The sequence below is a fragment of the Suricata suricatta genome, chromosome 8 (assembly GCF_006229205.1).
Source record: "Suricata suricatta isolate VVHF042 chromosome 8, meerkat_22Aug2017_6uvM2_HiC, whole genome shotgun sequence".
Lineage (NCBI taxonomy): Eukaryota > Metazoa > Chordata > Mammalia > Carnivora > Herpestidae > Suricata > Suricata suricatta.
Genome location: NC_043707.1, coordinates 13,142,086 through 13,166,957, shown reverse-complemented (window position 1 = coordinate 13,166,957; position 24,872 = coordinate 13,142,086). Strand labels below are relative to the sequence as shown.

At 49.9% G+C, this 24,872-nt stretch overlaps 1 protein-coding gene and 1 long non-coding RNA gene across 10 annotated transcripts in view; one reads left to right on the top strand and one right to left on the bottom strand.

Annotated features, from left to right (window-relative positions):
- Positions 1-24,872, bottom strand: part of XYLT1 (xylosyltransferase 1) — a 291,549-nt gene that overhangs the window by 14,578 nt on the left and 252,099 nt on the right. For 4 of the 5 annotated variants that reach the window (XM_029948068.1, XM_029948067.1, XM_029948071.1 and 1 more), the window contains exons 7-9: positions 12,812-13,028; positions 9,437-9,613; positions 4,685-4,947 (exon numbers count right to left, since the gene is read on the bottom strand). In XM_029948068.1, the coding sequence (XP_029803928.1) occupies positions 4,685-4,947; positions 9,437-9,613; positions 12,812-13,028 (657 nt within the window). The remainder of the gene's footprint in view (positions 1-4,684; positions 4,948-9,436; positions 9,614-12,811; positions 13,029-24,872) is intronic. The other variant, XM_029948070.1, reaches the window with a different exon arrangement.
- LOC115298890 lies at positions 5,030-9,111 on the top strand. 5 transcript variants are annotated; one of them, XR_003911889.1, is made up of 5 exons: positions 5,030-5,183; positions 5,397-5,489; positions 6,607-7,682; positions 8,012-8,188; positions 8,491-9,111. It is a non-coding gene; the product is annotated as an uncharacterized LOC115298890 (long non-coding RNA). The 5 variants fall into 5 exon arrangements; XR_003911887.1 differs by having other exon boundaries at positions 5,030-5,489; XR_003911890.1 differs by lacking the exons at positions 5,030-5,183; positions 5,397-5,489 and having other exon boundaries at positions 5,618-6,791; positions 7,500-7,682.

The window sequence follows — 24,872 nt, the reverse complement described above, 5'->3', positions numbered from 1 at the left end:
CCGAAGGCATCCTAGATCTGCGGACAACTCTCGGCTACGCACGACAGAGCCCCACTCCCGAGCTGCAGCCGGCTGTAGATGCAGGAGAGACACCGGCTCTGACCAGGAAACTACCCAGCTGACCCGCACACGAGTGCTGTGTCAGTGCCGATCATTTCAAAACACTGATTTGGGACCTGTTTGTTACATGGCATCACTGTGATACTCTGTGTTTGTTCTGTAAGGTGGGCGGGGGCAGTGAAGTAGGAGAGCTTGTCCTGTGAGTCAAGAGGAACAGAAGTGGTTCCAGAAGGAAGCCGTCAGGGGTCCTGAGGGCTGCTAAGGGGTCACGTCAATGGATCTAGCGATCCAGGAGTTAGTCTTGGATTGCTTGCCTTCCCTCACCTTCTATCAAGAAATCCTGTTGTTCCCACCTGAATCCATCCTCTCTTCTCCTTATGCTCTGCTAGCATCCTAGTCCAACCCACCGTCGTGCCTTCCCTGACCCTTTCCAGGAGCTTCCTTGTCCCTTCCGACTTTGTCCACTGTAACCTATTCTTAGTAGCCATATCCACTGTCCACTGCTTAAATACCACAAGTGGTTTGCTTGATGCCTATGGTAAAACCCAACCTCCCATGTGGCCGACAAGGCCCTGTCTCTCCTTCTAGCCTCATTTTGTTTCCCTTTGCCCCAACCCCTCACCTTCTGGCCACTGGATTCTCTATTATTATTTTTATTATTATTATTTTTTACATTTATTTATTATTGAGAGACAGAGAGAGACCCAGCACAAATAGAGGAGAGGCAGAGAGAGAGGGAGACACTGAATCTGAAAACACACTCCAGGCTCTGAGCAAGCTGTCAGCACAGAGCCCAACGTGGGGCTCGAACCCACAGACTGTGAGATCATGACCTGAGCTGAAGTTGGACGCTCAGCCCACTTAGCCCCCCCGGCGCCGCTGGGTTCTTGAACATGCCAAGCTCATCTCTGTCTCAGGGCCTTTGCACAGGATAAACTTTTGTGGGGGATGCTCTCCTCCTGTTACGTTGCATGTCTGGCTCTGTATTCCCATTCTGCACAAATGTCACCACCTCAGAGAGATCTTGCTTGTCCAATAAATCTTAAATCCCCAACTCATTGCTACCCTGTGGCTTTTCCTTCATCCTCAGCAGAACCTTCATTCATGCGTATTGATCTTTTGTGAGGTGTGAAGTACTGTCTTTACACTAGAAAGGGAACGCCTTGAGCTCAGGGCCTGGTCTGTCTGGGTCACAGCTGAGTACCCAGCGCCTCACACAGCCTGACACATGGGAGATGCTCCCTCAATGCATGTTGACTGAGTGAAAATTCTAGAAGGGTTTTCTCCTGACCCTTTTGCTTCTAAGGTGGATCTAGCGTACATGTAACCCAGGACTGAAAACAAAGTCCTGTGATACCTCCTCTTGACTGTATGTGGAACTCAGGCAATTAAAACCAAGATGAGGGGCACCTGGGTGGTTCTGCTGGTTGAGCGAACGACTTCGGCTCAGGGCAGGATCTCACGGTTATTGAGTTCGAGCCCCGCATCAGGCTCTGTGCTGACAGCTCAGAGCCTGGAGCCTGCTTCAGATTCTGTGTCTCCTTCTTGCTCTGCCCCTCCCCTATTCATGCTCTGTCTCTTTCAAAAATAAACAAACATTACAAAACAGAGGTAGTTTTAATTAGGTGCAATATAATATACAAGATACAATACGGTATAACCCAGAGGGGGCCACGGAAGCATCCCATGTGGCCCAAAGGCGTTTTTCTTCTTATTTAAACAAGGTGGGCATTGAAAAAAATTAGATTCCCACAAAAATCTGGATTCCTAATTTCTCTTGAAAAATCAGAACACTGGTTTGCAACTTCAAGTCTACAGTTCTCAGAGGGCAAGAATGTGCTGGAGCTCAGTACCAGGCCCACGGGTGCTCCAGACTGGCGTGGTCAGCCCACCCCGCGGGGGCCAGCGCTGACGGACACCTGCTCTCTGTCTGGCCCTGGAGAGCATTTGGATTTGGGCGCCTGGTATTAAAATACTGACATCTTTATCTCTGGATGGTGGCTCAAAAGCAAACTTTTATTTATTTTTTTTCGTTCTCTCAATTTGCCATTTCAAAAATTTCTGCAATGCACATGTGTCATTTTATAATGAGAAAAAAATCAATAAGCATTAGTTTTATGAAAGGTTATACTATAAACAGGAAGGACAATTTGCATGAAATGCCCAGAGGAAAGGAGGCTCCTGAAATAAAGTTTTCACTCGTTATTTCCCCAGACACCCCACAGGCAAGAATTCACTCTCTCGCCTTTTGGGATAAGGGTCCTTTATCCTGATTTATTTGCAGGCGCACATCCATAAATACATCCGCTTTGCCCACAGCAAGGCACAATGGTTCTATTATAATAAAAAATGAGGTAGAAGCCAAAGGATTCTAGGCCCAAGGCAACTTGATGGCTTGTTTAATCCCCAAACAAATACCAGAATATTTCAACAACCCTAAATAAATTGGGGGTGTCTGTTGGAATCTCGTATAAGGTCATTTACCTTATAGATTCCATCAAGCCTGGGACTAAAACTATTCTTGAGCAACATTCACCTCCCGAGAGTCAGGCCCTGAGTCAGTCATCGGCGGGGATGCACGCGGTGGTTCTGCGGACCGGATCCCATCCCAAACTAGCCCGTGGGGAAGACTTGGCGATGACCTTGACCTGGGGCACGGCAGCTATCTGCAGTGAGAGTGTTGGAGGGCTGTCTGACTACTGTCAGCTTGGGAGAGGGAGGGGTGGGCTCTTGGGGGAGCCCCTGATGAACTTCATAGAGGCCCTGGGGTGCGGGGAGGCGCCAGGCATAGGGAACACAGAGAGCCAAGGAGCAGGCGGTTCATACCCGCTACGGAGCGTGCGGCTCCCACACCGGGCTCAGTGTTGACTGCTTTTGGCATCATCACGATAATGGCAACTGAGATACTGACAGTGATATGCGTGCTTACTGAGTGCTTAGCACGCAGAGCACTTAAAATGGGGAGAATAACAGTGATGCGGAGCTCAGGAGGCCATGTTTGGAGAGGAGCTCCGTGAAAGCCCACCCCACCTTACTGATCCCACATGCATCTAGACAAGGAAGCTGACGCACAGAGACTAAGGACTTGTCCAAGGTCAACGGTACGAAGTGCAGTCCTGAGCTCCCAACCCAGGCTGGTCTCCCTTCAAACTCCATCAGAGCTTGCGGGGAGGGAGAGGCGAGGTCGGAGGCCCGGAGGAGAGAACAGGGCGTCCGCGGCAGCCCGGCGGGCTATGCACCAGGCCCCGGGGCCGACACTCCCGTGTTTGCAGGCTTTTAGGGAACAAAACAGTTCCTCTTTCTTCTCCTCTTCCGCTCCCCAGAAAAGGGAAGGGCAGCGCAAGGAGGGACACCGGGGGAGGCCTCAGTGTAGACAGACAGTTATTCCCTCCCCCCCAAAATAAAAAAGCTTTCTCTTTGTAGTTAAAAGAGGGAGGTGGATTGAGGAAGAGAACGGAGAATACGAAAGAGAGGGAGAGTGATTAGAAGCACTTCTGGGAATCCATCCTAAGGAAATCATCAGAAAATAGAAGGGGAAAGAAAAGAGGCTTTCTGCACAGTCACCCGAACCTTATTCACAATGGTCCATGACTGCCAATGCAACCGGAAGGGGCGGGATTAGGCAAACTCCGGAATTTCTACTCAATAGAATCCTTGCAGGCATTAAAGAGGATCATTATCATTAGGGAAGCGCCAAGGCAGCATAGGAAAAGGGGCGAATATTTTGACGCCAAATGAAAAAAAAAATAGGACTCCAAATTCTTGGTGTCATTATGTAAACATCTGCAATGCGCATCAGCAGCGGAGAAAGAGAGGAGGGCCGGAGGGCTTCCGGGAAGGCGGGGGAGGGGACCGCGGTGAAGGATCTTCCTACCCTCCCCTCTTCTTTCCAGATATTCTAGAACACTCTTTCTCCAAGTGTCCGTTGGGACCTGCTCTAAGGGGTACGTGAACATCTTAAATAATAGGTCTGTGTTTTAATGACGCTCCTGGTTACATTTTTAGGGGGGCCAGGGATAGTATGGTTATGTTTTAAAAAGAAGTCTTTATTTTTCAGAGAGACATATTAAAACATGTATCGCTCAAATGATAGGACGTCTGGGATTTGCTGCAATCAAACTATCGGGAGGAGGGATACGTGGGTGAAGAGGCCAGCGCCTTGGCCTGGAGCCAGGGATTGCTAGAAGTGGGTGATGGGAGCCGGGGTCGCACTCTCTATTTCATATGTACTTGACATTTTCTGTAATAAAAAGGGAAAAAAATAGTTCTGTATTTTCACAGTTACCTTCCACTTTGGACAAACACCCCTAGGTGACACGGTGATCTAAGGCTTCCCTGTAAGATACAGGCACTGAGCATAAACATGAACGCGCTGCAAGGGAACAATTAGGTCAACGGGAACCTTGGCCTTGAGAGAAAGCAGAAGTGTGACGTGGCTGAGAGCGGAAGAACGCCGGCCCCTGGGCTGGGTCAGACACTTCTCAGGCCCAGGGGGACCCAGGGGGGCTGGGAGAGGTGAGCCCCGTGACTGCGGCCCGAGGTCCCCACGCAGCGCCCCCTGCCGGCGCGGTGCCGCCCCCCCCCACCCCCTGCACCCGGCGCCCCTTCCGGCACCCACGCTCACCGGCAGCTGTTCTCCCCGTCCACGTGCAGCGACGACTCGGCCCGTCGGAGGCCCAGGCGGGCGAACGAGTGGTACAAGGTGAGGGCCACGTCGCTCAGGCTGTGGGTGCCGTCCGGCTCATCGTACACGTTCTCCCAGTAGGAGCGGAGGCCCGGGGTGCCCGCGGGGTAGTTCCCGTACAGGTAATAGTCCAGCTGCCCGATGATTTCCTGGTTCACCACGGCTTCGAATTTTCGGGCGAAGAAGGTGGGCCTGGCTGTCTGCTGTGCTCATGGGATAAAAAGAGCGGAGTCAGGGAGGGGGGTGGGGGGAGGGCGGGGCAGTCTGGGGAGCAGGGCGCGCTCCGCCAGCCACCCCTTCTGGATCCACATCCCAGCTCTGACACTTACTAACCTCTCTGTCCTCAGTCTCCCCATCTGTAAAGTGGAGATCCTAACAAGTGTGTTAGGACTGAATGAGTTAATATTTGGAGAGCATTTAAAGCAACGACGGGCACAGAGTAAGCATCATTTAAATGTCTGTTAAATAAATTACGTCCTAGATGTTTATAGCTGAGATGGGTCTCCGGAATCATTTAGCTGGAGGTCTAGGGCAAATACAGCCTACAGATAGATTTTAGTTGTCCAGCGGAGTGTTTTCAGATTGGATTAGCTGGCAATATTTAAAAAGTACAAGAGTTCACAGAAACAACTTTTAGCTTTCCTTTAAACAGAAACAGATCTGGAAGCATCCAGGCCCGTGTTTCTACATGGGAACGACTGCTTGAAGCTGGAGAGCAGCCGTGGTGCCAGGGTGGCTCGGTCAGGTAAGCGCCTGACTCTTGATTGTGACTCATCATGATCCCAGGGTCATGGGATGGAGCCCGGCGGCAGGCTCTGCACTGAGCGTGGAGCCCGCTTGGGATTCTCTCTCCCTCTGCCCTTCTTCCCTGCCTGCACGCTCTAAAATAAAAAAATAGAATAAAAAAGCTGAAAGGGAGCTGTCCCTTTAGACGGGCATGGGCTCCTAAGCTCACCGCAGCCTCCACCAGTCCCTGTTACCTCCTGGGCACTGCGGCTGAGTTACAGACTCGAAAGGAACTCCCACAGGCAGGGGTCAGAAGAATCTCTGGGAGGCTTAGGACTCTACATTCTTAACAGGTTTTCGAGGGGATTCTTTTATGACTCGAGGATAACGTAAATGACGCCTGAGTGGGCTACACACCAGTCAACTGAGCAGGTTTAAGAAATTCAGATTTGGGGGTCCGTCCCCAGGCCTACAGAGTCAATAGCTCTGGAGACAAGGTTTGGGAATCTGGCGGCAACAACGCTTCTCAGGTGATCATGGGGGCAGTGCTCAAAAACCACTTACGTAAACTTAAGTTTTCAAAGAAACAGGCCCAGGGAGGGAAAGGGACTTATCTAAGGCCACACAGCAAGATAATGGCCAAGGCAGGATGAAGATGCAGGGCTGAGGATAAAGAAGTAAAATACTGGGCCCCCTGTGATCTACCAGGCTCGAATACCACGGTCTGGGTGGGGGTCCACCACGGGCCACGCAGAGAATACTGCCGGCTCGGCAAGGACTCCATTCTTCCTTCCGCGGCTGTGTGAAGGCAGCCACGGAGCAAACGCAGCCAGGGTAAGTACAGGGGTGCGGCTGTGTTCCAGAAAACCGTATTTACAAAAGCAGGCCGTGAGCTGGATTTAGCGCAGAGGGTGTAGTTTAGTGACCCCCATTCTCGAGCTATGCAAACAATGAAAACCCAGCCCTCCCTTGAGGAGCTAGTGGGCTAGCGCTATTACTGACCTTAAGCCGGGTCTGGCACTGTTTTCACTGCGGTGGATCAACCGCACCAAGGACCATAAAAGCCACTGAGCACATACTATGCCCTGAACACTGCGTCCATGTCACCACCTCGAATTCTCAACTCTGCCGAGCAGGCATTAGGACTTTCATCGGACACAGAAGGAAACCGTGCTCAGAGGGCCGAAGGGATATGTACAAACTCACACAGCGGAGGATTCGAACCCCCATCTGATGACTCTCAAACCCGAGCTGTTTCCACTGCACCGTCCCAGGACTGAGCTGCTGAGTAAGCCGGAAGCCCCCAAAGCAAACATCCTTGGTATTATTCTGAATATCTCCTCGCTTCTCTGCTTCATGCACCCTGTGGTGGTTCATGGACAGTATTTAGTGATACTTTCACCCTCCCTGGGGGCGGGGTGCTGGAAAGGGATCACTTGGGGTCAGATCCTTACTCTGCTACTTCCTAACTATGTATGTCTTTAGGCAAATCGCCCAGTGCCTCAGCTTTCTTCTCATCCTTAAAATGGGTATGCTAATATACGTAGTTCGCACGGAGTCTGGCACACTGTTAGCTGGTACTATAACGTGACTGTTACCACTGCCCCCTGAAGCCCGCTGCGAGGGGCTTCTAGGTCTCCATGTTCTCGAGGCAGAGGATGGACTCAGAGGCCGGGCAGCCTCCCTCCTCTGCTTGTGATTCTTTATTCACAGCTGTATCTTCTAAAAGGGCACGTTTCTATATTTATCACTCTTCTTTGAACAAGAACTCTCAGTTCCTTACAGGCAGCAGTTTCTTAGCGTCTAGATGTTGGGGGATATTCTTGATCTGTGTTTACTGTGAAGGAAATAGCTGTGAGCACGTGCGGGGTCCCCGTGTCAGCTCGTCGGTCCGAGACCGCGATGTTCCGGGGGCAGCGCTCCCACGAACCGCCACGGCACGTGCTCTAAGGGATGAAGGTCCGTTGCTTCGAGGGAAACAGCCTGGTCTTCTACAAAAGTGGGATTAAAAAACAAAACTTTTGAATAGGTCAGCGATTCCCCCGACAACCCTCTTTCTGCTCAGCGGATCCTTTCTTCACGGACAAAGGAATTAAATGTCACCCAGGTTCAAACCTAAATTACATGGGTTTGAGGAGGTCCCTGGGTAGCTCTTCATCTGCCACCAAAAACAGGCCTAAAAAAATAGTTACTGCAGCAACCGCTTACGGAGGTGAGTAACGAGATGAAACCCTGTGCTCTGCACCTCGGTGGACAGAACAGGGTGGCAGCGGGGTCTGGGGGAAAAGGCCCGGGTCTGCAACCGGGAGCACCCGGGAGGGACCTCCAGGCCTGCCGCTCCACTCCGTGTCCATGGACAAGAAAGTTAGCCCCTCTGTGCCTCAGTTTCCCCACTTGCACAATGGAGGTGCTGCCTACCCCGGGGAAGCCAAGGCCCCCAGAGGGCCTGGCACAGAGCCTGGTACAGGACAGACTCCTACCCCTGTGCTTCCGATACATAAACAGCCTCCCTGTCCACGTGGGGATCTTATTTATATGCAGATTCTGACCCGGTCCAGCTGCAGGAGCAGAGATTCCGGACTTCTAACAGCTCCCTGGTGATGCTTATGCCTGTGGCCTCGGGACCACTCGCTGAGGAGCCTGCCAAGAGACTGGAAGCTCATTCCGGTGGCCTGGGTGGCCCATGTCCCCCCGTGGATGGCGTGGTTACATGCCAGAGTGAGTCTGCGGGGGCATCGCAGCCGGGGTTATCCGCCTGAGCTCCCTGCGTGTTAGCGGCTGGGGAAGAAGCATCCTGTCTCCACGGGTGACCTCGGGTGATGTGTTTACCATTCTGGTGCATTCTGCTTGCTCTCTCGGCAGCCAGGGCCAGCGCACGGTGAGGGGGGTGAGGACGGAGCGGGACGGCACTCACGCAGGATGGGAAGAGGCCGCCATCCTGAAGGGGTCTGGGGGCCAAGCATCCTTGGGGCTCAGGGAAGCAGATGGAACATTCATCATCCCCGCCTCTGCTCTCGCAGAACCGTAAGTCGCTAGGCTGTGCCGAGACACTGTGACGGCAATTCACGCGTCTACCTCTTCCGACGTCTTGAGGTTCAGAGAGCATGGTGTGCTCATCAGCATTTTCCAGAGAGTAACACAGCAAAATAAAAATTCCTGGACCTCAGCAGAGATGAGGAATTGTCAAGTGGCGGTGAGTTTGCCCTCAGAGGACATCTGGCGATGATGGATGACATCTCTGGTTGTCACAGCTGGAGTGTGTGGCTAGTCTAGGGGCCGGCACCCAGGGACGTAGTCTCACATCCAACACTGCACGGACAGTTCCCCCTGCTCCCAACCGAGAACTACCAGCTACCGTATTCGCAGTGCTGAGGTTGAGAAACTCTGCCCTCGGTACCCTCAACTTTGAACCCAGAAATGTATTTTTACGGAGTATTTTAGGGGATTCTGATTGAAATGCAGTTCAGAGAAATGGATTTGGAAACCTACATTGGCCTATGGGACCTCGAGGTTTTTTTTCCCCTTTCTATGCCTCAGTTTCTCTATCTCTAAAATAGAGTAACGATAATAATATCTCGGGATGCCTGGGTGCCTCAGTCAGTTAAGTGTCCAACTTTGGCTCAGGTCAGGATCTTGCGGTTTGTGGGTTCGAGCCTGACGTGGGGCTCCGTGCTGACAGCTTGGAGCCTGGGGCCTGCTTCAGGTTGTGGGGCTCCCTCTCTCTCTTTCTGCCCCTTCCCTGCTCACACTCTGTCTCTCTCTCAAAAATAAACATAAAAAAAAAGACAATACCACTCTCTACGTATCTTACAAGGCTGACGTGGGGTTCATGAATCAACACAGGCCAAGTGGCGAAAACTGCTGTGGCCTGGGGGTAAGTGATGGACATCGGGCAGCCACAGCATCACGGCCTGCCGGGGCGGAAAGCGCAGGGCGGGAGGACCCGTGGCCCGGCCTCGGGCTCACCTGGAAGCGGTGGAAGTCCTGCGGCTTGAAGTCGTTGGGGGAGCAGCCGCACCAGTCCACGATGTGCTTGTACTGGCACTTGCAGCCCAGCTTGCGGTTCCAGTTGGTGATGCGCAGGTTGTTGTCCACCATGGTGTCGCAGTGGGGGCTGTTCTCCAGGACCGTGTGGAAGAAGGACTGTGGGGAGACAGGGCCCGCCTGAGACCTCCTCCGGCCCCCCTCGAGGGTGCCGAGGACGGGGGGGGGGGTCCCCTCCTCCAGGACCACCTGACTGCGCAGGGACTCTCCTGGACACGCGGCGGCTCTCTCTGCGCATGGGGTCAGCTGCCAGCCTGGTCCAGCTCAGGCTACGCGGCCCATTTCGGCCCAGCGGCTTCATTCTGTTACAAGTCTCATGCTGAGGGTTTCTCTCGACGGTCTTTCCCCAGCAGTCTACAATCTGACTGCAAGACGTGTCCTATCATTCACGACATCTGTCTGCCCGGCAGAGAGGACAAGTCCCTCAGGTTATGCCAACCCATGGGACCCAGAGGAGACGTGGGGACAAGTTTCCGGAAAACCTTGGGCCGAAAGGGCTCATGCTTTGCAAATAGATCTGAAACCAAGGGGACTCCTGTCTGAGATATCTAGACAAGGACTTGTGTCCTGGGGTTTCACCCCTCGGTAAAGGAAGCCGGATCCATGGATGTACCAGTCCCGGGGGAGGGGGCGCTGAAAGGTGTCCCGGCCCCGCTCCTGCCGCAGCCACAGGGGTGTGGCTAAAACACAGGGAGGGGCGGGGCCGGGCTGCGCGCTGTCCATGGTCCTGAACCAGGCTCCATTGTTTCTTGCAATCCTAAGACTCTTGGCCAACCTGTCCTAGGAATCTGAGAAAAAAGCAATGCTGAAAGTGAAGAAAGAGGAGAGAGAGGAGGAGCGGGGGGAGAAAAAGACAGACAGACAGACAGGCAGACTTCCTTTGGACACTGTTTTATAACGCCAGATACTGGGCAGATACATTCTCTCTGCTGTCTGCTCCCCAGGGGAAGCTGTTCCGGGGATACACGTCTGCCTCTAACAAATTTATAGTTCAGCCTTGAGATTCGCTCTAAGCTGGTATCCTAGAGGGGGTCTAGGAGAAGGGAGGGCAAGGCATGGATGCAGGAGTGTTAAGTGCCTGTGTGTGCTGGGGCAGGGCTGAGACACAGCCAGCATCAGGATGGCTGCTTTGATTTAAACAACCAGAGCCCCCAAACAGGCCCTTCTCGACGAGGGGACGGGCAAAACGGGCCTCCACCCACCACCCCCAGCTGCCCTTCCCTGTGCTAAGTGACATATGCGTGTGAATCTGGATTTTAAGTTTAAATTGTCTACAAGCCATTGAGGCACCTATTCTCCATCAAGCGGTAGGGAGAAGTTCCCAATTACCAATTGCCCTGTGTCCTTTCATAATGATACAGAAATTCCCTGAAGATAATGGATGAGGAGGTTATCGACATTGAGAGAAAAGGTGATTTTCGCTGAAATAGGATTAAAAGCTGATTACCTAATGTGTGTGCAGAGTAGTAAAACCTGGCTCAGTGGTGACAAGCCCATCATCCCTCTGGAGTGACGTGGGCAGTCAACCCTGTCAGCCTGGCACTGCTCCAGATGTCGGTGAGGGATGCGGAAACCATCAAATGAGATACACCGTCTTGTCTGGCCGAGACACACAGCCTGAGCCTGCGGCGCAGCCAGCAAGTAATGGCCGACCACTCACGGGAGGGGTTATGGGCTCAACAGAAGTGGAACCCGCTCTGGAGTTTCCTGAAGTCAGAAATTAGGATGACAGGGAACTGGAGGTCAGGAGGCTGAATCCAGAACCCCTCAGTCCAGGTCTGAGAAGAAAGCTCATGGCCTGTCAGTGGCCACATTTCAGAACAGGGTCCCCTCTCACTTCCGCAAGGAGCTGGGGCTGCCTGCACTCTTACACAACAGGGCTTCTGAAATGCACTGCGTGTCTGCATCTCCTCCAAAACTCAGTGGCTTTAGTCCTAGCCCTGCAATGTGATGGGGTTAGGAGGTGGGGGCCTTCGGGAGGTGATTGGGCCAGGAGGATGGGGCCCTGATGAGGGGTGTTAGTGCCCTGATAAACGGGACCCCAGAGAGCTCCCTTGCCCCTTCTGGGATTGAGCACAATGCAAGCCATCAGTATGTTCTGTGCAACCCAGAAGAGCGGCCCTCGCTAGAACCTGACCACTCGGGCGCCCCGATCTCAGGCTTCCGGCCTCCAGAAGCATGGCAGGTACACTTTTGTTGTTTAAAAGCCACCTACTGGAGCGCCGGGGGGGCTCAGTCGGTTAAGCGTCTGGCTTCGGCTCAGGTCATGATCTCACAGTTTGTGGGTTCAAGCCCCACACCAGGCTCTGTGCTGACAGCTCAGAGCCTGGAGCCTGCTTCGGATTCTGTGTCTCCCTCTTTCTCTGACCCTCCCCTGCTCGTGCTGTCTCTCTCTGTGTCTCAAAAATAAATAACAAATATTAAAAAATTTAAAAAAAGTCACCTACTCTATTGTATTGTTACAGCAGTCTGAACAAAGACACCCCCCCCCCCCATGAAGTCTGCAAAGTGGTGACAGGGTCCCTGGAGCTTTTCAAATGCTTCCAGAAGCCATCAGGAAATGCTACGTCTCAGCGGCTGTCAATGCAGGGGCTAGTGCAGGTCCAGCAGAAGCCCTGGCCTCTGTCATTGAGATCACTGGAATTTCCATTGTGACTGATGAGGCCAACACTAATGTCTGTCAGGAAATGATTAAAAACCACCCTCAAAATTAGAAAAGGGATTCTTCATGTTGAAAAAGTGGTTATTACAGGATTGGTGACTGTAGAGGATCTGTCAAAAGTTGATGTGGGTGTGTCTTCAAAGAGCCAGCATAGACAGTTGTGCAGGTTACACACTGCACAACCCTAGTGGGACACCATCAATATTGTAGGTATAAGAGGTTTCTATTTTCTTTCTTTTATCAAAGTTTTCTGGAAAATGGCAGTGAAGTGTCTTCTTCTATCAAAATCAGCATATGATCAGTGACAATTTTATGACTGACAGGAGCCAAGAGTCTCAAGGAAGGACTGCCTTCTCTACTTTGCACAAATATGCTGCATGGACAGCTGGTGGCAGTGTTGTGTGTCTGTCTAGTCCATCCACCCTCCATGCAGACTGGAGGGGACAGGGGCCGGCTATGACAGCGAGGACCCTGGGGGCGGATGCAGTTCTGCACCTCCATCTGGACGTTTGCAGGACTACGTACGGGACCCAGCAGTGCTTTGCAAAACCTTCAGCAAACCTTCGGCATCTGCTTTGCTGTGAAGGCCAGAGCTGGCTCTTACCTGGCTCAGGAACTTTTCCCTAGACACTCACCTCAGCAGGAAGCAGGGTGTAGGAGTAAAACTGCTTCATTTTGGTCACCAGGTCATCTGTGGAGAATGTCACATACTCCACAAACTTCCGGTTCAGCAGGAACCAGTCCGAGCCTCCGTCCACAGCAATGCCCTCTGGGATTCGCCGGTCCCCCAGGCGCCACATGTGGGCGTCACACTCCAGGAACAGTCGGTCCAGACCCTGTTTTCGGATGAACCTGCAAAAGACAAGGTAACCCTTAGCCCTAAGGTGCACAGAATCCAAATGACACCATAATCATGTCAGTAAAAGCATGTATTGAGCACTTACTGTGTGCCAAGTATTTATTTAATGTTTATTTGAGAGGGAGAGTGAGCAAGTGAGGGAAGGGGCAGAGAGAGAATGAGGGAGAGAGAGAATCTCAAGTAGGCTCCACGCTGTCAGTGCAGAGCCTCATGTGGGTCTCAAACTCATGAAACTGTGAGCTCATAATCGGAGCTGAAACCAAGAGTTGGATGCTTCACGGACTGAGCTACCCAGGTGCCTCTACTCTGTGCCAAGTACTGAGCCAGGGACCCGGTGTGTAGCTTGTCACTTGATCTACACTAGTGAGACAGGTCACTATGTCCCCATGAGGCAGGCACTGTCTTTATGCCCATTTTACAAATGAGGACCCTGATGCGTAAAAGGTTTAGGGGGCTTACCCCCCACAAGTGCATGACAACGACCACCTGCTATGTCCACCTCCTCCTTCCACACCGTGTGAAATCACCTTTCATGCCAGGAACGCCTTGGCAGTTTGGTGAATGCAGCCTGCAAGTACTCATCTTGGAATAATGCTCTTAAAGGCATACCTCAAAATACGTAGTATTAAAAAATATTTAAAAAAAACCCCCAAAGATACAATGTAATTTGTATGCTTTCAGATTCACACATTACATACAGGATTACAAAATATTTTTCAAAACACCAAATTTATGAGTGTTTCTTTTGTAACACACGAGATAACGAGATCTTGTGGCAGGTCTAATAACGACTGTAATTCTGCAGAAGCAGGGAGCATGAATGATACTTAGAGGTGTACGCATCAACCATAATGCGATATGAAAATATGTGATTCCTGACACTTACTGCTAATACTGCTGTGGTTTGTTACCTCCAGTTAGCTGGATTTCAATTAGAGTTTAGTGAAAATAAAGATCACTTTCTTCCCAGCCAAAGTTATGGACCTCTTGAATTCTATCCGTGAACCTCCGATTAATAATGCCCGCTCTAGAGCGTATATATGTTTGGGATTTACAAGGCAGGCAGAGCAGGATTGGCACTTTCTGTTTTGTAGATTCAGAAACCAGAGGTCAGAGAGCTGGTAAAATGGATGTGAGGGGAAGGTGGGGGCGAACCAGAACCAAGCCCTCCGGCGTGAACCCTCAGGTCCTCTGCAGTGGTAGTTTCACACCGGTGGTGTGCCGGGCACTGCGCTGGCCTGGCGCGGGGACGGGAGAGGGAAGGGTGACGCTGTCTCACTGGGTGGGACCTATCATCTAGAGGTCTCCTGACCCAGGGGCCTTGCTGCTTCTCCAGCTCATACGACATAAAATCAACCATTTTAAAGTGTGCAATTCAATGGCATTAGTACATGTGCCATGCTGTGCAACTGTCACCTATGGAGTCTCAAAATATTTAAGCACCCCAAAAGGACACCCTGTGCCCCTGAGCACTCACTCCCTGTCCGCCTTCCTTCTAACCCCTGGACCATCAATCTTCTTGCTGTATCTATGGATTTACCTACTCTGGGCATTTCACACAGATTCAATCATACAATATGTGGCCTCTTTGGGTCTGACTTCCTCTACCAAGGATAATGTTTTCAAGGCTTTATCCTGTGTTTCTGTCCACCCTGCATCCACTCCTCACTTTTATGGGACCCACAGCTTGATTTAACTTGAGAGAGCCACCCATCTTCAACTCCCACTTAACTTGGGTTTGGGCCCCACCCCCGGTGCCAGGCGGTGGCGACATGACTCAGGCTGGTCAGAGTGTCCCATGTGCCTGGCTGCCATCACTGGATCAGCGATGGGTGAGTAACTCAAGCTAAGTCTGAGATCGGGCCCCAGGTTCTTGCTGGATCTACCAGGAAGGAGGGCTCTTCTCTGGCATCTTCAGCGGAGAGAAGGGAAGCCTAGGGTAGCTGGCACCCATGCTGTCACCACGAGTATGCAGGTTGTTTGGTAGAAGAGGTAACACAGAAAGGATAGAGAGGGCGGGAGGGACAGTGTTGATGACTCTGTGTGAGACCCTGGATCCCACTGTGCCTGACTCACCCCGGACTCCGCAGTAACGTGCTTCGGGCATTTTGAAATGGGATTCTGTCATTTGCCATTGAAAAGGTCCTAATACATTCCTGAACAATTTAAACTTTTATCACTACCATGCTGGATGTGCATCCTCTCAGTCCCTAGAGGAAGCAGATAGCCATGGATGTGGCACATAAACACCCCTCTTCCACTTCTGCACCCGCCGTCGTGTGTCTAGAGGCCTTTGCACCCCCATGTCTTCAGGTGAGAGTTACCAGACCCCCACCAGGTAGATGCTGTTCTCGTTATAACTGACCCTGCATTCCCGCTTTCTGCTTTCCTCACAGAAAGGAACTGTGTGGGGAACAGAGGGGGAATGTGTATAACTGACCCTCACATTCCCCTTCTGCTTTTCCTGGGACAGCGCAAGGTAGCGACTCAGGAAAGGTCTACTGTGATGCCTAGACTTCAGGGCATAAAAGCTGGAGACAGTCCCACTGTGCTGGACATGCTGAATTCTACAAAGAAGCCCTTCCAGTGGGTCTCCCCAAATCCACCAGCATCCACTGGAGGACAAGTGTGTGGAACCTCAATAATAAATCCATAGGACCTGGTCCTCTGGTCCTCAGTGAGCATCATGATGTAATCCAGTGAATTCTTAACAAAACTGATGACAGTGTAAAAAAAATATGTTGATGACTTCATTCTTTTTTTTTTTTTAAATATAATCTATTGTCAAATTAGCTAACATACAGTGTATGCAATGTGCTCTTGGCTTAGGGTGTGGATTCCCATGATTCATTGCTTATAAATAACACCCAGTGCTTGTCCCAACAAGTGCCCTCTTTAATGCCCATCACCCATTTCCCGCTCTCCCTCACACCTCCCACTCCAACCAACCCTGTTTGTTCTCCGTATTTTAGAGTCTCTTATCATTTGCCTTCGTCTCTGTTTGAAACTATTTTTTCCTTCCCCTTCCCCCATGGTCTTCTGTTAAGTTTCTCAAATTCCACACATGAGTGAAAACATACGGTATCTGTCTTTCTCTGACTTATTTCACTCAGTATCATACCCTCCAGTTCCATCCATGTTGTTGCAAATGGCAAGATTTCATCGTTTCTCATTGCCAAGTAGTATTCTATTGTATATATAAACGACATCTTCTTTATGTTGCTGACTTGATTCTGCTGAATTGTGCTTTTAATCTATGTGGTGGTGCAGCTCTACCAGTAACAAGCTGAGTGACTTTAGAAAGTGATGGCCTTGAGTCTTAGTTTCCCTTTTGGTAACAGGACAAAGTTGGGCTAGGTCTGGACTGTAAAATAAAATGCTTCCAGGACCAATAATGCAAGCCATCTGAGGCAGGCTGGGTGTAAGACAACAGGGTGGGTGGACTCAGCAAAGTAAAGAAAGCATTTTTTGAAAAGCACTCAAGTTCATTAAAAAAAAAAAAAAAGGGTGCTCTGACTAAAAACATATCGCTAGCTTGAACCCAGCTCAACAACCATGGGTCAGGTAATGGTAAGGTACTTCCTAGCTGTGACAGTCGCTAAGTCACTCTGTTACACCCAGGAAGATGGCATGGGGCAGGCATTTTCAGACAGCTACATGGGATCCCAGAGAAGGCTGACAAATTTTCTGTGGACACCCAGAGGAAACACGCCAACCAGAAGACCCAGGTATCCAAAGACCCGGCTCTTGTTCTTTCCCTAACATGTTTCCAAGTGCAAAATCCACGCTGTTAGCAAAGCCATGTTCTCTCTGGAAGTGACTTGTTGAAGGTTCTCTAATAGACTTACTGTATCACTCGACTGACATAAAACTCAGCTCTCACTGGTCCATTTCAGGGAGCCCCGGAGTTTAGGAAAATAAAATCCTACCTCAGCCCAGTCTGATGCTAATCATATAATAATATTATATTGCAGACACTTAACCATGTTTACAACTTAAATTTTAGGTAACTTCTATCAGAGCTTATGTGGTAGACAAGACTAACCCACCCAGAAAGAGAAAAAACCAAAATACAGGTGTGGAGGACATGCAAAAGTTTTCTTTCCATAGACCAGCCTTTTAATTTTGTGTTCCATTATGTGAGAGAATAGCATCGTCTTGCAATTTTAATGTGATGTCCCAGACCATAATATCCAAATACAATATTTATGCAGTAATCTCCAAAATGAAATATTCATGGGATGGGAGATTGGTTGCTATATTTACTTGCATTTGAAAACTGATAAGCTGCAAATGCATGCTTTGGTTAATTATGAGTAAATAGAGACAAACAATCCCCCCAGGTCTCGGTTCCTGGGTTAAGAGGGGGGTCTGGACTGGGATAAAGTGGCAGAGGCCCAGAGTCTGGGTGTTTAGCAGGGGAAAGGAATCAGCTGCTTGGGCAGCGATTTGCATTTTGTTTTCTGCCCTATGCATTTGTCATTACTTGGGAAAGGGAATGGCTGGAAACGAAGGTAAGGAGGCAAAGACCTGGGTGTGTCTTCTCCTAAATGCCGGCTCAGCAGTCAAGGGTGTGCGAACCTCTGACCTGAGGGGTGGAGAGCGGATTTATTTAAGCAATGGGCCCAACACACAGAATATGACCAATGACACCCTCCTCTCTTTAGCTTCATTTCCAGGGGACGAAGTTATGTGAGGGCAAGTGAGTCAACAGGTGGAAATACAGAACAGACAAAAAGACGGTCTGTGTACCAATCCCGACTCTGTCTTCACAGATGGTGAGATACGGAGGTGGCCTGACTCTCTGGACTGCCAGTTTCCTCATCTGGAGGGGAGCTCCATGACACTTGTGCTGACACCCTCCTGAGTCAACTGTGAAAGTCGGACAGATGAGGTTTACAACGTCCCCTGCAAAGTATTCAGTAACCACTGTTCATTCCAGCAATGGACCACCCAGTCATTACACAGCAACCCATTCTTACCTAGCGATGGCACCCTCCCACAATCCCTCACATCTGTGACCACCATTTCATGCTTTATTTTTCTCCATATCATTTAAAAGTCTGTAGTACCATATACATATTTAGTTTACTCTCTCCTTACTAGATATAAGCCCGAAGAGGGCAGAGATTTTTTTGCCTATTTTTGTTCACAGACCTATCCTTACTGCCTAGACTAGTACCTGGCATACAGTTGGTGCTCAGTAAGTACTTACTGAGCCAACGAATAAAGGAAAGAGTAACAGCCATGCAGGTGTTCAATAAGGAAGTAGCAGCCCTTAACCAGGTATCTGATCCTTCCAACATACTTCCAAGAGACAAAGGAACTCAATCACAAGAAGGTTAAGTGCACTCTGTCCCCCACAGTCACACAGCTAACAGTCCGGGACTCGAATATAGGTCTGTATGAATCCACGCAAGCTCTTAACTGCTCTGCCATTCTTCATCCGTCCTGATTTGCCAGGGTCCTTGTAAAAGGATCCAAAGGGAGGATCTGAGAATTTCTACTATCTCAAAAAGACACTGTGCTCAAATGACAACACTGAGAGAAAAGGGCTCATTGTTGGTTTTGGAAGAGGCTTTCTACCAGACCTCACAAGGACTTCTGTCTTCAGAACAGACTACCTGAGGGCAAACAGGCAATCAATTGCATTTGGTTTTACCTCCTAGGCTTTCAGGAATGGGCGGTTTGCTTTCCAGAGACTTTCTCTACTGGCACAATATGGAACAAAGTCATAACTAAATATGATTCTACTGAGATGTCGTGGGGACCAAGTTCTACTCAGCTGAGCATCAAAGGAAATTGGATGGAAGGGGACAGGGGTCCTGATTCTCATCTGTGTGTGAAGGGGTCAGTTAAGAAACCTTCTGTAGCCTTTGAAAATGATCTCAGAAAAAGGAGACAATGAAGAAGTCTCTCAATTCAGCTAATTCCCTGGCCTATAATCTCGGCATATTAATTGAGTGTGGAATTATTCCAGAACTGTCTCGTCCTATAATGAGTTCGAAAAGGAAGAGCTCTGCTCCTCAGATTTTACAGCGTGTCTGAGTAAGAAGGAATCTTAGCAATCAGCTAATATAATTCATTCTATAGATTGAAAAAAAAACCCAACACAGAGAGGATGTATGATTCAAAGTCATCCAAAGACACATAGCCTAGGAAAAAAATCTCCCCTTCTCTTTCTCTGTCCAGTGATCTGTCACTGAATCCAGATTACTCCTTTAGCATAAGTACAACCTAAGCATTTTAGTTGAAAAGTAAAGTCATGGGACAAAGCATGAAAACCCACATTGTATGAAATCAGCCAGCTATGTGAATGTGCTGACACGTGACAGCCATATAATGCAGGGGCCAAGCTCTGGACTACATGACTCAAGTGCTGAGTAGGCCACCAACCTTGGACAACATGAACATGTGACTTCACATGGAAAATAGTGATGATAGTAACACTTACTTCAGAGTGTTGGTGCTCAAGTTTAACTGAGATTATACATAGAAAGGGCTTAGCATAGTGCTCAGCACACTGTAAGTGCTCCATAAATGTTCACCAAAATGCTTAATATTTTTCCTTCATCAAGCTACACATTTACAATTTTTCTCTCTTCTCTTCTCTCTCCTGTGATTTGGTACACAGGAATGGGCAGGGCGCCTCCAGAGCTAAGGAGACAGCTCTATGTTCAGAAAAGCAATGATATTTCAGCACCAAGGACAGAGCCCCCAAGCCCCACACAGCGAACTTTCTCTCCTGTGATTATTTTCGTAAGCAATGCCCACGGCTGTGCTGGTGGAGGTGACAAAGGTCATGGGCCTCTTTCTAATTCTGTGTGAGCAGCATGAATACATCATCCTTCCATACTACCAGTCAGCAAAGATTCAGCTCAGTGGGACCTAGTCTGGCAGCTCCACAGGGGCCCGGCTGGTCATTTCTCCCAGGCCCAGACTGGGAGGTCCCTTTCCTGGCCTGAGCTGGGGTCAACTGTCATGCCTCTACTCTGCAGTATCTGGAGGAACAAGGGAACTTGGAGCATTCGCTCATTCAGGGGCTCCAAATCGTGTCTTCAGTACTCCAGGTCTGCGTGCTGAGAATATGGTTGGAATAAGATGGACATCATCCTGTCCTTCTCCATCTCCCAGGGAGAGAGAGAAAAAACAGAAGTAATAACGCCTACCATTTACTGAGCACCTGCTATTTTCCAGATCCCATTCCTCACACTAAATCCATATTCTCTCATTTAGTCTTTACCACAACCCTATGAAGGTTCATTTTACAAATGAAGGAACAGAGACACAGAGAGGCTAAGTAATTTCCCCAAGGCCATACAGCTGGCTAGTGGCAGGTGGCAGGTGGCAAGGGAGTGATTCTCACCTTAGTGCTCAGGCTCTGGATCCCACACTTTTAGCCACTGAGCTATATTCCTGCTCTCAATAACTAAGTAAATAGACACAAAGAGCCACAAAAAACACATTCATATGTAATTAGATGTTTGTAGTAAGTGCTATATGAAAAAACTCAGGGGTGCAGTGACAGAAAAAAAAAGAGACAGGGACATCATTAGTGAAGGTTGTTGGGGAAGGGCTTCACTGATGAGGTGGCAGTGAAGCTTCATGTCAAGGATGAGAAGGACTCGGTCATCTGAAGAGTTGGGGGGAAGAAGTGGGGGGAGAGCTTTACTGGGGAGGAAAACGGCATGTTCAAGAGCCCAAATGAATGGGAAGAAGTCATGGTGGCTGGCGTGACAGCCATAGGGACATGCTCAGCTTTGCCGACACACTCGTGTAGGCCAAGTGCGTGAGAGGTGGGCCCCACCTTACTAGTGGGTGGGAATCGATCATCTACCTGCACGTGGCGGGAAGCCCCACAGTGAACATGCTGTGGGGGTCAGTGGGAGACAGAGGCTAGGAGTGCAGACCCTGGGGCCAGACACCTTGGGTTCCAGTCTGCCTCCCCACATACAATCCATGCATTTAACCTGGCTGGTCTCTGTGCTCCCATCTGAACACTGGGCCTGCTATGACTACATTTGCATCATGGGGTGGTTTTGAGACCTGAAAGAAGTGACCTCAGTAAGGCATTTAGGACAGTCCCTGGCTCACAGGAAACCCTTCACATGTGACTATTACTACTGCCTTGTGCGAAGAAAGCAGACTTGTGTTTGATATCCAAGGGTGGGGGTGGGGGGTGGGGGAAGAAGACGAGAAGAAATGCTGAATCAGTGGCCCAAATCCTGGGACCCAGAATCCCCTGACTCTGTGGCCACACAGTCTTCATGGCACTCAGGGCCCCCAACCAGCTTCTGCTTCCAAGAGTCCACAGGTCTGCTGAGGGCTAACTGGTTTTCCACAATTTCCTCCACATTTTAAAAAACAATGTTTACTGCCTTTTGTTCTGTTTATAAACGCAATGCATTTCCTTCGTGGAAAGCTTGGAGCAGAAAGAGAAAGCACAGAAAAAAATAAAAATCACACTCCACCTCACAGAGATGATACCATGAACACACTTTTCTCCTACTCTTTTGTCTACCTTTGAGGTGTATTGTTTTGGGAAAAGAAAAGTTCCCAAGCTGACCTCAAAACGCTCATGGGGGCCAAGAAAGGAGATGTGGACACAGCTTTGTGTAGGTGCTGGGGTGATGCTAAGCTGTATTTTGACATGGCTGTATAATTGGATTAAATCAAGTGAACATGCAAACAGTGATAAATGCACTGGTTGGGTTTAAGAGAAGCAAAGGGGAGATGCAATCTGCTTTCCCCATTGGAAATGAGATATTAATTATCTCCTCACATCAATCATGGTGCTGTAAGACAGCTGCGGAGAGAGCCCATCTCCTGATAAGCAAGTTGGCACCAAAGGGCCTCCTGAGTGCAGATTTGCTTGGAGGGGGTTTCTGGCCAGGCTTTCAATGGATTTGCCAACTATTGGCTCAACAGTTGCCTGTTTATACATCAAGGGAGGTTTGGGCCTGAAGATGAGTTCAATGTCAGAGAGAGAGAGGGCTGCTGAACAGCGGGGGGCATGCTGTTTAGAGCAGGTGGGGTCCAGACCTGACAGCTGGAAGAAACTTGCTGATGTCACTTCCGACATCAGGGCTGGGACGCTCCTGGTTTCCTACTGGCCTAGCCTTCTTACATGTCAAATGCTAACTGTTTCCATAAGAACGGCAGGAGTGCTTGCAAAACAGTCATACGCACGCCATTTTTAAGATTCTTCTCCATCACCATTGTGTCTAACTTAACAACCCAACTGATTGTTCCAAGAGTTTATCCCTATATTCACCCACTGAATTCCTGTAACAACTCAACACACAGGCGCTTGATGTCACTCAGCCAAGGTCACACACCTAGAAGCCAGAGCCTTGATTCCTACATGCTGAGTCCTGGGCTTTATGTGTAGTACCTTTAGGAAAGCCCCCTTAATAATTTTCTCTACATCAACTTTGAATAGCTTCAACAGTTGTTTTTTTTAAACTTAGTCTTATTCTAAGCATCACTGCTATGAAATCCTGGGTTAGATGGCTAATTATATAAGTTGTTGTTGATGCACTTGCGATCAGGACCCAGCCTCCCCAGCACGCCTCTTTGTGAACTACCTGAACCCATCTCGCATGCCCCTCGTGGATGGAGAGCACACTCAGGGGTATGCTGACTCTAGAGCGTAGGGGAAGGACCTGCTCTCCCTTCCCCCACCCCTTTCAGCATACTTCTGCTTAGAGCTGGCAGGATTTTTCTCTTTCATCTGTACACCCCAAGAACATAAACCCACAGGTCCTCTCAGACGTGGTCATTAATCACAGTGTGGTAAAATCAGGCCTTACCAGTCCCAGCTCTGCTGTCCGCTAGCTGTGGAACCTTGAGCGAGTGAAAGCAACTCTCCAAGCCTCAGTTGGACTCATCTCGAAGATGGGTAGCACCAGCCAGGTGAAGTATCCCTGAGACAACATGCTGGAAAGCACCAGGCTCAGGGCCTTCCGGGGACCAGTGAGGACACTCCGTCCTCCACAGTCTCCATATCCCTGTTTACATCTTATGAAGATGAGGAAACAGAGGCTTGGAGAGTCAAAGCCAGTGGTTGAAGTCCTGTGGCCACCACATGGGCCAGCCGGCATTTCAACACAGGGGCTGGGCCTCCTCCGTTCATGGGCCGGCCCCTGCACTTCGTGGTGTCCCTGGGATCAGCACGGGGGCCTGGGAACCTTGAAACAGCAAGAGAGCTCAGATGGACTGAAGCAGACAAAGTGCCAGAAGAAGCCCTATTCTGGCTGGTTCCCTTCCTAGCCCCTGTGAGGCCTCCCCCAACACTCAGGTTGCTGACATCCAGGAAACTTCTCCGATGCTCCCTGAAGAGCAGCCAGGACACGTTTTGCAAGGACCTATTTAGGCTGACAGTGGGCTTTAGGGCACCTGCTTCCTCTCGCCCTACAGAGGCAAACTGGGAAATGATAATGGGACTGCGTGTCTTTCGCTGCATCTACTTTATTTTTGCAGGAAAGCAAGGAGAAATGGTGAACACAACACTCGCCTTCATTTAATTACAGGAACAGTCAGGACCAATTTGGCAGCTATTAAAATATTAGTTTGCCTTTATGCCGTCCCTTCGCAGCAGGAGCTGGGAATCCAAATTAGCTGCCAAGGGCTGGAGATGGGGACAGAAGGTCAACACTGCTATTAGGAACCACATGGAATGAAAATCCGAGGCACTCTGGCCTATTTTGGGTCTCACTGCTGGTTTTTGGTCCCTCCACACTGTTTGATCTTTTAAACTCTCTGCCTTTGTCACAATGTCTTTTACAAGGGCTGGTCCAGGAGCAGAGAGCATCAGAATGAGAAGGGCCTTTGGACACCATCTTGTTCATCCACTTTCTTTTATCGAAGGGAGAAAGTGAAGCCCAGAGAAGCAGAGTCACTGTCCCAAAGCTACCCAGCATACTGGGGAAAGCCGGCCCAGAATACACACAGGCTGCATCATACAAGGGCCATGAGCTTGGGCTCTGGGGACACATGCCCCTGGGCTGGAGTCCTAGCCCTGCCATAACTGTGTGGGCTTCAGACCTCTGTGCTATACCTAATCCCAAGCGCTGGGCCTCAAAACGGCAGACAGAGAATAAATACTGACTAGGCTGGAATAATAATACTAGGGTGGATAATAATTCACACACACGTCGATCAGGTTACAAGGGGCTCCTTTCTCATCGGACTTTTCCATGTATTACAAGGTAACCTCGAGGTAACCTGAGGGCCTGGACACTGATATGTGGGCCAGTTCTGAACTAACACCTGCGTGGAATCTTGTTCGGCCCCACCTTGCTCCCACGGGCTGTGGGGCCAGAGAACTGGATTCAAATTCTGGCACTGACCCGTTGGGTAACCTTGGGGAACTCATTTACACTCCCAAAGACTCCTTTCTTCCCCTGACAAACGGGGATAATGATTCTTATTTTGCACTGAGTGGCCGTAAGAATGAAACTGGATCCCACAGGGAGAGGGTCAGTGGAGCAAGAGTGCTTATTAGGAACACATCACACAGTGGCTGTAATTCTTGATCTGCCCAGGCCTCTCTACCTTTCGTGGTGGCAACGTGCACCAGCTCATGCTCGTCTGTGCTGATCTAAGAGAAGCGGCATGTCTGGGGGTCCCTTTAAACGGAAAAAATGCAGGCTGTCAGGAGGATGGGAACAAGTTATAAACGGCTGGATGAAATCAGAGTTAGAATTTAGGCAATGATACAACGAAGGATTCTGGGGTTACATCTGGAAAGCTGAGGCACTGAGGCTCACTGCTACCTTCTTGTCCCTCCCTTGCTGTGTATAACTCGGTAAACTGAGTCACAGAGCCAGCCAAAG